The sequence below is a fragment of the Coregonus lavaretus genome (assembly GCF_964263955.1).
Source record: "Coregonus lavaretus genome assembly, chromosome: 18".
NCBI lineage: Eukaryota > Metazoa > Chordata > Actinopteri > Salmoniformes > Salmonidae > Coregonus > Coregonus lavaretus.
This window is the reverse complement of record NC_140005.1, coordinates 33,672,749-33,688,793: the sequence shown is the minus strand read 5'-3', so window position 1 is coordinate 33,688,793 and position 16,045 is coordinate 33,672,749. Positions and strand designations below refer to the sequence as shown.

General features: G+C 46.3%; 1 protein-coding gene across 1 annotated transcript in view; it reads right to left on the bottom strand.

Moving 5' to 3' along the window:
* Positions 1-16,045, bottom strand: part of LOC311145905 (EH domain-containing protein 4-like) — a 38,444-nt gene that overhangs the window by 5,791 nt on the left and 16,608 nt on the right. The window contains exon 4 of the mRNA XM_084182283.1: positions 6,730-7,142. Within this exon, the coding sequence (XP_084038409.1) occupies positions 6,730-7,142 (413 nt within the window). The remainder of the gene's footprint in view (positions 1-6,729; positions 7,143-16,045) is intronic.

Here is a 16,045-nt window from a genome sequence, read left to right as displayed (position 1 = left end):
AGAGCCCTCTGCTGAGCACTGTACTATACCCATATACTTCCCTGATCACATGAGAGTTCCCCAGTGTAAGGCGCTAGTCGATTCAGGCGCAGCTGGGAACTTTATGGACAAAACATTCGCACGCCGCCAGGGCATTTCATTAGTTCCCCTATCCATTCCACGCCCCATCAGAGCACTTGATAGTCGACCATTAGGGTCCGGGTTGATAAAGGAAGTCACGGTACCAGTCACCATGATCACACAGGAGACGCATTGTGAGCGGGTCACATTTTCCATCATTGCGTCTCCTGCTTTCCCTGTGGTGTTAGGTATTCCATGGCTAGCACTCCACAACCCCACTTTTTCATGGCCGCAGAGGGTTCTCACGGGGTGGTCACGAGAGTGTCAGGGTAGGCGTATGGGTGTTTCCGTTGGTGCAACCACGGTTGAAAGTCCAGACGGTGCCTCCACCGTGCGCATTCCCCCCGAATACCATGATCTGGCACAAGTCTTCTCTAAAAATAAAGCGACTAAATTACCACCTTATTGGGCGGGGGATTGCGCAATAAACCTTCGGGTAGACGCTGTACCTCCCAGGAGTCATGTGTATCCCTACGTCACCGAGTCCCTGCGCCAGGGGTACATACGTCCCTCCACTTCACCCGCCTCCTCGAGTTTCTTTTTTGTGAAGAAGAAAGACGGCGGTCTGCGCCCTTGCATTGATTATTGACCACTGAACAAGGAGATGATTAGATTTAGTTATCCTCTCCCCCTCATTCTGGCAGTGGTTGAGTCATTGCATGGAGCGCGCTTCTTCACTAAATTAGATCTCAGGAGTGCGTACAACCTGGTGCATATCCGAGAGGGAGATGAGTGGAAGACCGCATTCAGCACAACCACGGGGCATTATGAATACCTGGTGATGCCCTATGGTTTGATGAATGCTCCCTCAGTCTTCCAGTCCTTTGTGAATGAGGTGTTTTGGGACATGCTTGGTCGCGGTGTAGTGGTCTACATCGACGTCATCTTGGTGTATTCCGCTACGCGCGCCGAGCATGTGTCCATGGTTTGCAAAGTACTGGCCCGACTGTTGGAAAATGACCTTCATGCTAAGGCAGAAAAGTGTATGTTTTTCCAGCAGTCCGTCTCCTTCTTCGGATACCACATTTCTACCACAGGTGTGGAGATGGAGGGCGACCGCATTGCAGCTGTGCGTAATTGGCCGACTCCAATCACGGTAAAGGAGGTGCAGCGCTTCCTTGGCTTCGCCAACAATTAATCAGAGGTTTATCCGGGGCTTTGGCAAGGTGGCAGCTCCCATTACGTCTCTGTTGAAGGGTGGTCTGTCCCGGCTCCGCTGGTCTGCTGAGGCTGACAGGGCCTTCAGTAACCTGAGGGAACTGTTCACCTCGGCCCCGGTACTGGCCCACCCCGATCCATCACTACCGTTCGTAGTGGAGGTGGATGCGTCCGAGGTTGGGATGGGAGCAGTCCTGTCTCAACGCTCGGGCACGCCACCCAAGCTCCGCCCCTGTGCGTTCTTCTCAAAGAAGCTCAGCCCGGCTGAGCAGAACTATGGCGTTGGTGATCGGGAGCTGTTGGCTGTGGTCCGAGCCCTGACAGTGTGGAGACATTGGCTCAAGGGGGCGAAACATCCATTCCTCGTCTGGACGGACCACCATAACCTGGAGTACATTCGGGCAGCGAGGAGGCTGAACCCTCGCCAGGCCAGGTGGGCCCTATTCTTCACGCGGTTTGATTTCACACTGTCATACATTCCGGGTACGAAGAACGTGAAGGCAGACACACTGTCCCAGCTGTATGATACAGAGGAGAGGCCCAGAGACAATACCCCCATACTGCCAGACTCCTGCATTGTGGCGCCGGTAGTATGGGCGATGGACGCAGATATAGCGCAGGCATTACGCACAGATCCATCTCCACCGCAGTGTCCAGCTGGGCTGCAGTACGTGCCTGCGCTTATCCGTGATCGTCTGATCTACTGGGCACACACGTCACCCTCCTCTGGTCACCCAGGTATCAGTCGTACAGTGCGCTGCCAGACCAAAAAGTACTGGTGGCCTACCTTGGCTAAGGACGTGAGGGTGTAAGTTTCCTCCTGCTCAGTGTGCGCCCAGAGTAAGGCACCTAGGCACCTCCCAGCGGGTAAGTTAAAACCTTTACCAGTTCCACAACGACCATGGTCTCATTTGTGTGTTGATTTTTTAAACTGATCTGCCTGTCTCTCAAGGGAACACCACCATCCTGGTCGTTGTGGACCGCTTTTCGAAAAAGCCTGCCGCCTCCTTCCTCTGCCTGGTCTCCCCACGGCTCTGCAAACTGCGGAGGCCCTGTTTACACACGTCTTCTGGCACTACGGGGTACCAGAGGATATAGTGTCTGACCGAGGTCCCCAGTTCACGTCAAAAGTCTGGAAGGAGTTCATGGAACGTCTGGGAGTCTCGGTCAGCCTGACTTCTGGGTTCCACCCTGAAAGTAATGGGCAGGTGGAACGGGTTAAATCAGGATGTGGGTAGGTTCCTGAGGTCCTATTGCCAGGACCGGCCGGGGGAGTGGTCGGTGTTCCTGCCATGGGCAGAATATGCCTAGAACTCTCTCTGCCACTCCTCTACGAACCTAACGCCATTTCAGTGTGTTTTAGGTTATCAACCAGTTCTGGCACCGTGGCACCAGAGTCAGACCAAAGCTCCTGCAGTGGATGACTGGTTTCACCGCGCGGAGGAGACGTGGAACGCTGCCCATGTTCACCTCCAACGCGGCGTGCATCGTCAGAAGGCCAACGCTGACCGTCACCACAGTGAGGCCCCCGTCTTTGTACTGGGGCATCGGGTCTGGCTCTCGACCCGGAATCTGCCCCTCCGCCTGCCCTGCCGGAAGCTGAGCCCTCAGTTTGTAGAGGAGAATCAACGAGGTCACATATAGGTTATTACTCCCCCCTGATTACTGTATTAACCCCTCGTTTCATGCGTCTCTCCTCAGGCCGGTGGTGGCTGGTCCGCTCCAGGAGTCTGAGGTGCGGGAGGTCCCTCCACCTCCTTTGGACGTTGAGGGGGCGCCAGCGTACTCTGTCCGGTCCATCCTGGATTCGAGGCACCGGGTGGGGGGCCTTCAGTACCTCGTGGAGTGGGAAGGGTACGGTCCGGAGGAACGGTGCTGGGTCCCGGTGAGGGATATCCTCGATCCCTCTCTGCTGAGGGACTTCCATCGTCGCCATCCGACTCGCCCTGCTCCGCGTCCTCCTGGCCGTCCCAGAGGCCGGTGTCGGCACGCTGCTGGAGCTGCGCTTCAAGGTAGGAGGGGGGTACTGTCACGAATTCAGCCGAGGCTGCCCCTCCTCCTTGCTCGGGCAGGTTTCGGCGTTCGTCGTCACCGGATTACTAGCCACTACCGCTCCATTTATCATCACTCCATTTGTCTTGTCTTGTCAATCACACACACCTGGTATTTGGGTGTTTCAGTGAAACGTAAGTGAGGGAGGCCCCGCTCTCTCGCTTTCCCAGATGTTTAGTTAATTTCATTCCGATCTCCTTTGCATTATTGTAGCCATTTTCTGTAGCCTGTCAACTATGCCTCTGTCTATCCCTGTTCTCTCCTCTCCGCACAGGCTATACAAACGCCTCACACCGTGTGGCTGCTGCCTCTCTAACCTGGTGGTCCCTGCACGCACGACCAACGTGGAGTTCCAGGTCTCCGGCAGCCTCTGGATCTGCCGTTCTGCGGCCAACAAGGCAGAGTTCATCTCAGCCTATGCTACCCTCCAGTCCCTCGACTTGTTGGCGCTGACAGAAACATGGATTACCACTGAAAACCCTGCTACTCCTACTGCTCTCTCCTCGTCTGACATCCGATCCTCGTTTGTTAAGTCAAATGACACTGCTGGTCCTGCTCACACTGCCCTACCCTATGCTTTGACTTTTTTCTCCCCTCTCTCTCCAGATGAAATCTTGCGACTTGTGACAGCCGGCCGTCCAACAACCTGCCCGCTTGACCCCATCCCCTCCGCTCTTCTCCAGACCATTTCCGGAGATCTTCTCCCTTACCTCACCACGCTCATCAACTCATCCTTGACCGCTGGCTATGTCCCTTCCGTCTTCAAGAGAGCGAGAGTTGCACCCCTTCTCAAAAAAACTACACTCGATCCCTCTGATGTCAACAACTACAGACCAGTATCCCTTCTTTCTTTTCTCTCCAAAACTCTTGAGCGTGCCGTCTCTAGCCAACTCTCTTGCTCTCTCTCTCTCAGAATGAACTTCTTAATCCAAACCAGTCAGGTTTCAAGACTGGTCATTCAACTGAGACTGCTCTTCTCTGTGTCACGGAGGCTCTCCACACTGCTAAAGCTAACTCTCTCTCTCCTCTTGTCCTTCTAGACCTGTCTGCTGCCTTTGATACTGTCAACCATCAGATCCTCCTCTCCACCCTCTCCGAGTTGGGCATCTCCGGCGCGGCTCACTCTTGGATTGCGTCCTACCTGACCGGTCGCTCCTACCAAGTGGCGTGGCGAGAACCTGTCTCCGCACCACGTGCTCTCACCATTGGTGTCCCCCAGGGCTCAGTTCTAGGCCCTCTCCTATTCTCGCTATACACCAAGTCACTTGGCTCTGTCATATCCTCACATGGCCTCTCCTATCATTGCTACGCAGACGACACACAACTAATCTTCTCCTTTCCCCCTTCTGATAACCAGGTGGCGAATCGCATCTCTGCATGTCTGGCAGACATATCAGTGTGGATGACGGATCACCACCTCAAGCTGAACCTCGGCAAGACGGAGCTGCTCTTCCTCCCGGGGAAGGACTGCCTGTTCCATGATCTCGCCATCACGGTTGACAACTCCGTTGTGTCCTCCTCCCAGAGTGCGATGAGCCTTGGCGTGACCCTGGACAACACCCTGTCGTTCTCCGCTAACATCAAGGCGGTGACCCGATCCTGTAGGTTCATGCTCTACAACATTTGGAGAGTACGACCCTGCCTTACACAGGAAGCAGCACAGGTCCTAATCCAGGCACTTGTCATCTCCCGTCTGGATTACTGCAACTCGCTGTTGGCTGGGCTCCCTGCCTGTGCCATTAAACCCCTACAACTCATCCAGAATGCCGCAGCCCGTCTGGTGTTCAACCTTCCCAAGTTCTCTCACGTCACCCCACTCCTCCGCACACTCCACTGGCTTCCAGTTGAAGCTCGCATCTGCTACAAGACCATGGTGCTTGCCTACGGAGCTGTGAGGGGAACGGCACCTCCGTACCAAACGAGGGCATTGCGTTCATCCACATCTGGCCTGCTGGCCCCCCTACCTCTGCGGAAGCACAGTTCCCGCTCAGCCCAGTCAAAACTGTTTGCTGCTCTGGCACCCCAATGGTGGAACAAGCTCCCTCACGACGCTAGGACAGCGGAGTCACTCACCACCTTCCGGAGACACTTGAAACCCCACCTCTTTAAGGAATACCTGGGATAGGATAAAGTAATCCTTCTACCCCCCCCCCCCCCCAAAAAAAAAAAAAAAAAAAAAACATATTGTAAGTGGTTTTCCCACTGGCTATAAGGTGAATGCACCAATTTGTAAGTCGCTCTGGATAAGAGCGTCTGCTAAATGACGTAAATGTAAATGTACTCATTCCCTCATTAGTCTGTGTGTAAGTGTTCCCTCTGCCCCCTTGTCCTTTGTGAGTGATTGTTCTTTGTGAGAGTGAGTAGCTCGGTTGAGCTACTTGTATGCAACCAAGGTTGATTTTCCCTTGTGCTAGTTTCGTTCTGTCGCTTTATGCGCTACATTATTGTACACTGAATAAACTCTTGATTTCTGTGTTTTACCTCCTGCGCCTGACTCCGTCATTCACACCTCTTCACAGACTGTGAAGAGATCCCTAGTGGCATGTCTGGTTGAGTATGTATGGGTGTCTGAGCTCAATTTTATTTGATTAGGCAGACAATCTGGAAATGTCTCAAAAACTAGAAGAGAAGCAGTTAATCTCTCGTCAACTGTCAAAAGGTTTTGTTATAAATGACACCAACTTCAATGAACGATGGAGATGAATTGGGTTTTCTGGCCATGATATCATTTAAGGTACTTCAAAGTCTTTTTCCATTGAGTTTTATGACATTATCTTTTTTTGGTAATATAATTTGTTTTTGTTTAGTCACCACATTTCTCAACTTACAGTATGTCAACCAATCAGTTGAGCAGCCTGACTTGTTTGCCACCTCTTTTTCATCATTTACTTGAACCATAAAAAATGTAAATTCATCATCAATCCAGGGGACTCTAACAGTTAGTTTCTTCTTCAGTTAGTTTCTTTGTCTGGCCAGTTGGAAAATATTGCAGAAGAGATAAGGCTACACTCTCAGGCATGGCCCTCCTCTGTTCTGGATAAATTGCTCCATATGCTGCATATACCAGCCTCCTCCATGTAATGAAGTGAAAAGAGCTCTGAATGGAAATAATGGAAACCAGGGATCAAGCAGTTCCTGAGGATGTTCACATTGCACAACGGGCCAAAGACAACACATGTATGACCACGGTCAGAATTAACACAAGACAGTGCATGAGGTACATGTAATCAGTAATCATCACCTCAGACCTGGTGCCTGCACACTTACATATGGACAAACGGCATTGTGATTTACAGACAATGGTCTTATTAGGACTATAGGCCCCCAAGGAAAGCACAGGATTGGGCAGGGCAGAGTGGGGAGTACAGTAACAGTACAGTTACCGTAGCAGCTTATTACCTTAGCAAGTCGAGCCCGTTTGATGAGGTCATTAAGTTTGCGTAAGGCAGCATTCCGAGGCAGGCCCTGGATGTCTTTGAAGAGGTCTTTGGTCTCTGCCTCAAAGAGCCTACGGCTTTCCGTGTTCTGCAGGGGCTTGGCCCAGAACGAGCCCAGGTAGACCCTCACCACCTCGGGCGTGTTGATCACCTTCCCCAGGGACCACATCAGAGCTCCGTAGACCCTCATCAGCTGCTGGCTGTCCACCTGGTCAGCCTTGTTCAGCACCACGCGGATCTTGTCGTCCTGGCCACGGAAGGCCTTGATGGCCTCAGAGAACTCGTCTGATATGTCCAGTTTGTGGGCGTCAAAGAGGAGGATGATGCGGTCCACCCGCTCCCCGAACCATCGCAGCACCTCAGAGAAATCATAGCCTGTTGAGTGGGAAAAAACAAAAAATATTACAATCATGACGCTCAGCCAACATTGAAAATGTATCATTCTTGTATAAACAACAATTACAACTGATATAGCTGTACTGCTATTGTTTGTAGTCTTTAGTCTGCAGAACACCTGATTTACAATCTATTGCAATGTGACGATTTTCTGCACTTGAAAAGATAGATGGAACACAAACATATGAATGACAGATATATAATTTATGTTTTTGTAGACAAAATACACACTAGCCTACAGGTACAGGTTAAATAATGTGCATGTGGCAGCTGTGGCACTCTTTTTCTAAATAAACCATGTCAGGTTGTATTCAAAATGGGTCCACAAAGACAGACACCTAGATCCTCAGATAGATTTCAGGGGGCGTATCAGATGTTGGCTCATTGACAAGTATTGTAGATGGTCGCCAGTAAAAGTGTGCATACATGTATGTGCCAAGGACATTACAATCAAACGATTGCCTGGAAGACTAGGCATATTGTTCTTTTCTTGAATAAGCAATGATCTGAAATAATTGTGCTTTAATTTTGAAAGGAAAAATGTAAAAGTTGCCTTTGAGCAGCAATCGATATCCCTTTAAAGAATGCATGTGTTGCTAACAAACAATGGCAGGGATTACAAGGCTATAAAGAATGAGTGCAGCCAAACAGGGCCAAACCATTTAGGAGGAGCTCAGAGAGGATAGTGTTGGAACAGTCAATGCTGTAATGACGTGAGAGAGTTCACAGAGGACATCGTTATAGACGGAAACTCATGAAACAAACTTAATCTGTATGACTAATTTGAATCAATTGGAACATGGAAATATCTCAATACCACTTCTTATTCTGATAACAACTACTCGGAGTTCATCAAGTCCAGTAATCATGAATGATATAATTTGGCCATGACGTATTTGTCATATTAAAAAGGCCCACTCTGTGACTTTAAGGAGTGGGCCTTTAAAAATGTACAATATAATTCAACATGAAAACTACCGATGTCATGATGCTATGATGAGCCATTGAAAGAATGTTTAAATGGCTAGGGCTTGAGGAATGCAACCTTAGCTGTACACAGAAAGCAACCAGCAACAGATGTAGAAGAACGCCCATATCTCCATGGGATACATCCCAAATGGCACCCTATTCCCTGCATAGTACACTACTTTTGACCAGAGCTCTATGGGCCCTGGTCAAAAGTAGTGCACTATATAGGTAATAGGGTGGCATTTAGGACACACACCATGCCTCCATACTTCTCCATCCCTACATGAACAGCAGTCACATCTAGGGCTGTTGCGGTGACCGTATTACCGCCACACCTGTGGTCACGAGTCATGAAGGGAGTCAAATTCCACATGACCATTTAGTCACGGTAATTAGGCTTCTCCAAGCTCTGATGCTGCTGCTGGTCATTAGTAGCCTACCAAACTTGCTAACTGCCTGGTGCTCAGCACTCTATTGTCCCTCTAATCACTCTGACATTAATGCAAATATTTTAGAAAATCAAATATACACTTCATGAGAGGCCATGAGCTCATGTTGCGCAACATTTCTATAGGCTATGCAATTGCAGGAGAAAACAGAGTGATGGCCGCTAATAAAAAGAGGATCCCATCAACTATATTTATTTCTCAACTTTCCTAATATTAAGCACACTGCAAATAGTGAGGGAAAAAAGTATTTGATCCCCTGCTGATTTTGTACGTTTGCCCACTGACAAAGACATGATCAGTCTATAATTTTAATGGTAGGTTTATTTGAACATTGAGAGACAGAATAACAACAAGAAAATCCAGAAAAACACATGTCAAAAAATGTTATAAATTGATTTGCATTTTAATGAGGGAAATAAGTATTTGACCCCTCTGCAAAACATGACTTAGTACTTGGTGGCAAAACCCTTGTTGGCAATCACAGAGGTCAGACGTTTCTTGTAGTTGGCCACCAGGTTTGCACACATCTCAGGAGGGATTTTGTCCCACTCATCTTTGCAGATCTTCTCCAAGTCATTAAGGTTTCGAGGCTGACGTTTGGCAACTTGAACCTTCAGCTCCCTCCACAGATTTTCTATGGGATTAAGGTCTGGAGACTGGCTAGGCCACTCCAGGACCTTAATGTGCTTCTTCTTGAGCCACTCCTTTGTTGCCTTGGCCATGTGTTTTGGGTCATTGTCATGCTGGAATACCCATCCGCGACCCATTTTCAATGCCCTGGCTGAGGGAAGGAGGTTCTCACCCAAGATTTGACGGTACATGGCCCCGTCCATCGTCCCTTTGATGCGGTGAAGTTGTCCTGTCCCCTTAGCAGAAAAACATCCCCAAAGCATAATGTTTCCACCTCCATGTTTGACGGTGGGGATGGTGTTCTTGGTGTCATAGGCAGCATTCCTCCTCCTCCAAACACGGCGAGTTGAGTTGATGCCAAAGACCTCGATTTTGGTCTTATCTGGCCACAAGACTTTCCCCCTGTTCTCCTCTGAATCATTCAGATGTTCATTGGCAAACTTCAGACGGGCCTGTATATGTGCTTTCTTGAGCAGGGGGACCTTGCGGGCGCTGCAGGATTTCAGTCCTTCACGGCGTAGTGTGTTACCAATTGTTTTCTTGGTGACTATGGTCCAAGCTGCCTTGAGATCATTGACAAGATCCTCCCGTGTAGTTCTGGGCTGATTCCTCACCGTTCTCATGATCATTGCAACTCCACGAGGTGAGATCTTGCATGGAGCCCCAGGCCGAGGGAGATTGACAGTTATTTTGTGTTTTTTCCATTTGCAAATAATCGCACCAACTGTTGTCACCTCCTCACCAAGCTGCTTGGCGATTGTCTTGTAGCCCATTCCAGCCTTGTGTAGGTCTACAATCTTGTCCTTGACATCCTTGGAGAGCTCTTTGGTCTTGGCCATGGTGGAGAGTTTGGAATCTGATTGATTGATTGCTTCTGTGGACAGGTGTCTTTTATACAGGTAAAAAACTGAGATTAGGAGCACTCCCTTTATGAGTGTGCTCCTAATCTCAGCTCGTTACCTGTATAAAAGACACCTGGGAGCCAGAAATCTTTCTGATTGAGAGGGGTCAAATACTTATTTCCCTCATTAAAATGCAAATCAACATTTTTGACACGTTTTTCTGGATTTTTTGTTGTTGTTATTCTGTCTCTCACTGTTCAAATAAACCTACCATTAAAATTATAGACTGATCATTTCTTTGTCAGTGGGCAAATGTACAAAATCAGCAGGGGATCAAATACTTTTTTCCCTCACTGTATTTACAACAGGACTATAGCTACCTGGCTGGCATGAAAATAAACCACGGGGAAAAGTGTCCTCCAGTCGCTATTTAAGTGCATCTTTTTTCATTTATTTTTTATTTATTTATTTAACCAGGTAAGCCAGTTGAGAACAAGTTCTCATTTACAACTGCGACCTGGCCAAGATAAAGCAAAGCAGTGCGATAAAAACAACAACAGAGTTACATATGGGGTAAACAAAACATAAAGTCAAAAATACAACAGAAAATATATATAGTGTGTGCGAATGTAGTAAGTTATGGAGGTAAGGCAATAAATAAATAGGCCATAAAAGATTAGATTACATTTATTTTTACCTGCTGCCCCTGTTTCGATAGAGATGCATGATAATGCTCCATTCTAAATCAAAACAAATATCACACATATTATTTAGTATATGTAAAGACAAGATTAAATCAAGAAAAGTCTGATGGGTGACAATATTAGCCTAGCACTTGTGAATTATATATTATCACTTGTGAATGATGCCCAGCATAAGAAACGATGCCTTTTTTTGCGACTTGTTCGAATCATAGTCCCCCACCTCATGTAGCCTAGCCCATAGGCCTATATGTTTTAATAAGGTTTGTATCACAACTAAAGTGGCCAAATAACTTCTTAAAATTAAGCACATTCATCCGCTTTACAAGGGGTGTAGAGCCTAACTGGCATATATAAGTAGCGCGTGAGTCTCAAGTTTGGGGAAGACAGAACCTGGACTCCAACCAGGATCTCTAATGGCACAGCTTGCACTGCGATGCAGTGCCTTAGACCACTGCGCCACTCGGGAGGCCCTGTTCATCAACATTTTAAGCTAAACGTTCTGATCTGTTGCGTCAGCCACATTACATAAAACGTTTTTTGATATTAGTGGTTGTATTAATTTGGGAGATATTGCATCCCACAACTGTCCCAGACAATGTTTGGAATATTTATTTCTCGCACAGAATAGGTCGACTTTTGTACTACGTGGATAGTAGATTGACATAGGCAGGTGCTTTTGCTGTTCGTTAGGCCTACTCATCTTGTTGGCTGACGAAAAGTAAATGTTGTCTCTGTCTTAACTTGTAGCCTGTGAGAAAGACCCGATCATGTGACGGAGAGCCGTGTGAGTGAGAGACACTTCGGATTGCGCAGCACACTCAGGGAGAAGGGCACAACGCAGCACTCCGGGCTCAAAAGGCATGGATTTCTTTAGGGTGCATTACAGCCACAAAGGGGATGCCGCCGTGAAATTCAAGGCATTATCAAGTGCTTGTCAAATTGTGAATGAGAGACTATTGGAGTGTGTATAGCCTGCGCGAAAAAGAAAGCAGAGCTCATGCCTTTCAAGCAACTTTTTTCAAAATCAGTCTCATCATGCAGCCTTTCAATGCATTAAAAATCAAAACATATAGCCCAACGTTTGTAGAACAACTAAAGTTACATTAATAACTCTAAATTAAGCATATAGGAGTACCTATTTCTTTGTTAACCGCTCAACACAGAATAGCCGCATGTGCGCACTCCCTCAAATTGTTTGGAGAAAGTATTTCTATTTTATTCATGTTTGTTCAATTGTATTCTTCATACTATAAAATAATACCATGGAATAATAAGCAAATCTTGTCTGCTAAATGAACTAGTGTAGGCCACAGCCATAGCCACATCAGGACCTAACATAAGGACAACTCAGAGTATGCTATTATTTTCTTCTGAAATAGACTACTGGTACATTTTTTTCATATCATGCTTCTTTAGACCTGTCTAAAATAAAGAATGGATTTATTGTGAAGGTGTAGGCTATATTACATGGAATTATTACACTTCAAAAAAATTGCTTGTAGGCTGTGTGTGGAAGCCAGGACATGCTAAATGTGTTTATGTTAATTAACGGTCAATTACCGTGAGACCGACAGTTATTTGCTTGACAATCACCGGCTGACAAAATGTCATGACCGCCACAGCCCTAGTCACATCACATTCACAAATCTGTCCTCTATATTATCATTCAACCAGATCAGCCAATAAAATATCAAATTTCCTGCTGCCTTGCAGTTCCCAGATTTATACATGTCGGGTAACTAAGAACTCTACAGCGGCCCAAGGGTGAACGCACGATCTTAAAGTCACCACTAATGTTTATACAACATTCAACCAGCACCTTTGTAAATGACTACACTCTGGGCCTCCTGCATTCCACTGCTGGCTTGCCTCTGAAGCTAAGCAGGGTTGGTCCTGGTTGGTCCCTGGATGAACAGCAGTCACCACATTCACAATATTATTATCGAACCATATCTTCTTCATAACACAGGCGTTCCCTAAGCATCAGCCAATAACAGGTCCACTTTTCTGCTGCCTTGCAGTTCCCAGAGCTCTCATACATTTAGAGCTCTGATATTTAAAAATGTGTATTCTTTATTTCCATGATCTGGTATTATATTATATTGTAAAACAAGGTCTTATTTCTTCTTATGTATTTGCTACACACAAGCATCGTTTCTCTCTTATACATCACGGATGGGAATTGCCAAGGACCTTCTGATACGATATTATGATGCTTAGGTGCCGATAAGATATGCAATGCGATTCTCATGATTTATTGCTATTCGATAGTGTAATTTTATAGCGATTTGATGTTCCAAACGCCATATGTCTGCTGCAGAGGGACAAGCCATGAGGATACAAGTTTTGTAAACAAAAGTGCTGAAAGCTAATTGGCTCCCTATTTAAAAGAAAGAGGGAGAACAAGCTACAAAAGAAAACTACTGGAGTTTTGGTGCAGGTACAGCCAACTAGCACAAAAATAATATTGTGATATTGTCAAAACGATATATCAAAAATAATATCCCAATATATAACTGTATCAATTTCCCCCATCACTATTATGCATTGTAAGTAATCGTTTTTCTTTTAAGCTTTTTAGATCAGAAACCTTGTGGTTTTTCAAAAAGAGGAAAAGAAAGTGAGAACTGTGGTAAGCACACGATCACCCTAATATTATCTAAAACAGGATTGAGGTTACTATTGTTCCTTCAAGATGGAGGAAACTGGAGTGGGGCTGCTAATGAGGCCTACTGACACTTCAGCTCCACTATAAGTGTCACGTTTCTTTGCCATCAGCATTGTGTCAATGTGATGTTTCTACCTGCTACAGAGTGCGTAGTTTTGAGAGCGGAGAGGAGCAGATTTTCGCAAGTACTCATTAAATAGTGCTTTTACTAAATTATCCTCTAATTACACAAGCTGCTTTTGTTTACATTGTGAACCTAGCTAGCTAGCTAGCTAGCATCTTGACTTCATAATTCTTAGTAAAATAACTAGTGGTGTATAGTCGAGGACATATGCTATTTCCTCAAAAAACTAATTGACAACAGACTTTCAGCATGCTTATAGAGAAGGGTACTCAACACGTAGTGCACTGACACAAATGACTGATGATTGGTTAAAAGAAATTGATAATAATAAGATTGTGAGAGCTGTACTGTTTCAGTGCAGCCTTTGATATTATTGACCATGACCTGTTATTGATAACCCATAGTTTCTATGGCTTTTCAACCTCAGTTCTGAATCCATGATATGGCGATCTAATAGAACTCAGAGGGTTTTCTTTAATGGAAGCAAACATGTAGGGTGTGGTGTACTGCAGGGCAGCTCTCTAGGCCCTCTATTTTCACCAATGACCTGCCACTGGCATTAACAAAGCCTGTGTGTCCATGTATGCTGTAATTCAACTATATACGCGTCAGCAACCACAGCTAATGAAGTCACTGAAACCCTTAACAAGGAGTTGCAGTCAGTTTTGGAATGGGTGGTCCTGAACATCTCTAAAACTAAGAGCATTGTATTTGGTACAAATCATTCCATAAGCTCCAGACATCACCCGAATCTGGTAATGAATGTTGTGACTGTTGAACAAGTTGAGGAGACTAAATTCCTTGGTGTTGTAAGCTGTCATAGGAAAACATATAGATTCAATGGTTGTAAAGATCGGGAGAGGTCTGTCCATAATAAAAGAGATGCTCTGCTTTTTTGACACCACACTCCGAAAAGCAAGTCCTGCAGGCTCTAGTTTTGTCTTATCTTGATTATTGTCCAGTCATGTGGTCAAGTGCTGCAAAGAAATAACTAGTTAAGCTGCAGCTGGCCCAGAACAGAGCGGCACGTCTTGCTCTTCATTGTAATCAGAGGGCTAATATAAATACTGTGCATGCCAGTCTCTCTTGGCTAAGAGTTGAGGAGAGACTGACTGCATCACTTCTTTTATAATAAACAATGTTTTGAAAAATCAAAATTGTTTGCATAGTCAACTTACACACAGCTCTGACACACACTTACCCCACCAGACATGCCACCTTGGGTCTTTTCACAGTCCCCAAATCCAGAACAAATTCAAGAAAGCGTACAGTATTATATAGAGCCATTATTGCACGGAACTCCCTTCCATCTCATACTGCTCAAATGAACAGCAAAACTGGTTTAAAACCCCCCAGAAAAAGCAGCTAGGGCTGACGCCATTTAGTCAACTGTTCGATTGTTTGGACGACAGGCTGTTGGTTGACCAAGATTTCTTTAGTCAAGCAGTCGCAAATGTATTATACAGTTGAAGTCGGAAGTTTACATACACTTAGGTTGGAGTCATTAAAACTAGTTTTTTAACCACTCCACTCATTTCTTGTTAACAAACTATAGTTTTGGTAAGTCGGTTAGGACATCTACTTTGTGCATGACATTTGCATTTTATTGCATGACATAAGTATTTGATTACCTACCAACCAGAAAGAATTCCAGCTCTCACAGACCTGTTAGTTTTTCTTTAAGAAGCCCTCCTGTTCTCCACTCATTACCTGTATTAACTGCACCTGTCCACACACCCAAACAGACTCCAACCTCTCCACAATGGCCAAGACCAGAGAGCTGTGTAAGGACATCAGGGATAAAATTGTAGACCTGCACAAGGCTGGGATGGGCTACAGGACAATAGGCAAGCAGCTTGGTGAGAAGGCAACAACTGTTGGCACAATTATTAGAAAATGGAAGAAGTTCAAGATGAAGGTCAATCACCCTTGGTCTGGGTCTCCATGCACGATCTCACCTCATGGGGCATCAATGATCATGAGGAAGGTGGGGGATCAGCCCAGAACTACATGGCAGGACCTGGTCAATGACCTGGAGAGAGCTGGGACCACAGTCTCAAAGAAAACCATTAGTAACACACTACGCCATCATGGATTAAAATCCTGCAGCACATGCAAGGTCCCCCTGCTCAAGCCAGCGCATGTCCAGGCCCGTCTGAAGTTTGCCAATGACCATCTGGATGATCCAGAGGAGGAATGGAAGAAGATCATGTGGTCTGATGAGACAAAAATAGAGCTTTTTGGTCTAAACTCCACTCGCCGTGTTTGGAGGAAGAAGAAGGATGAGTACAACCCCAAGAACACCATCCCAACCGTGAAGCATGGAGGTGGAAACATCATTCTTTGGGGATGCTTTTCTGCAAAGGGGACAGGACGACTACACCGTATTGAGGGGAGGATGGATGGGGCCATGTATCGCGAGATCTTGGCCAACAACCTCCTTCCCTCAGTAAGAGCATTGAAGATGGGTCGAGGCTGGGTCTTCCAGCATGACAA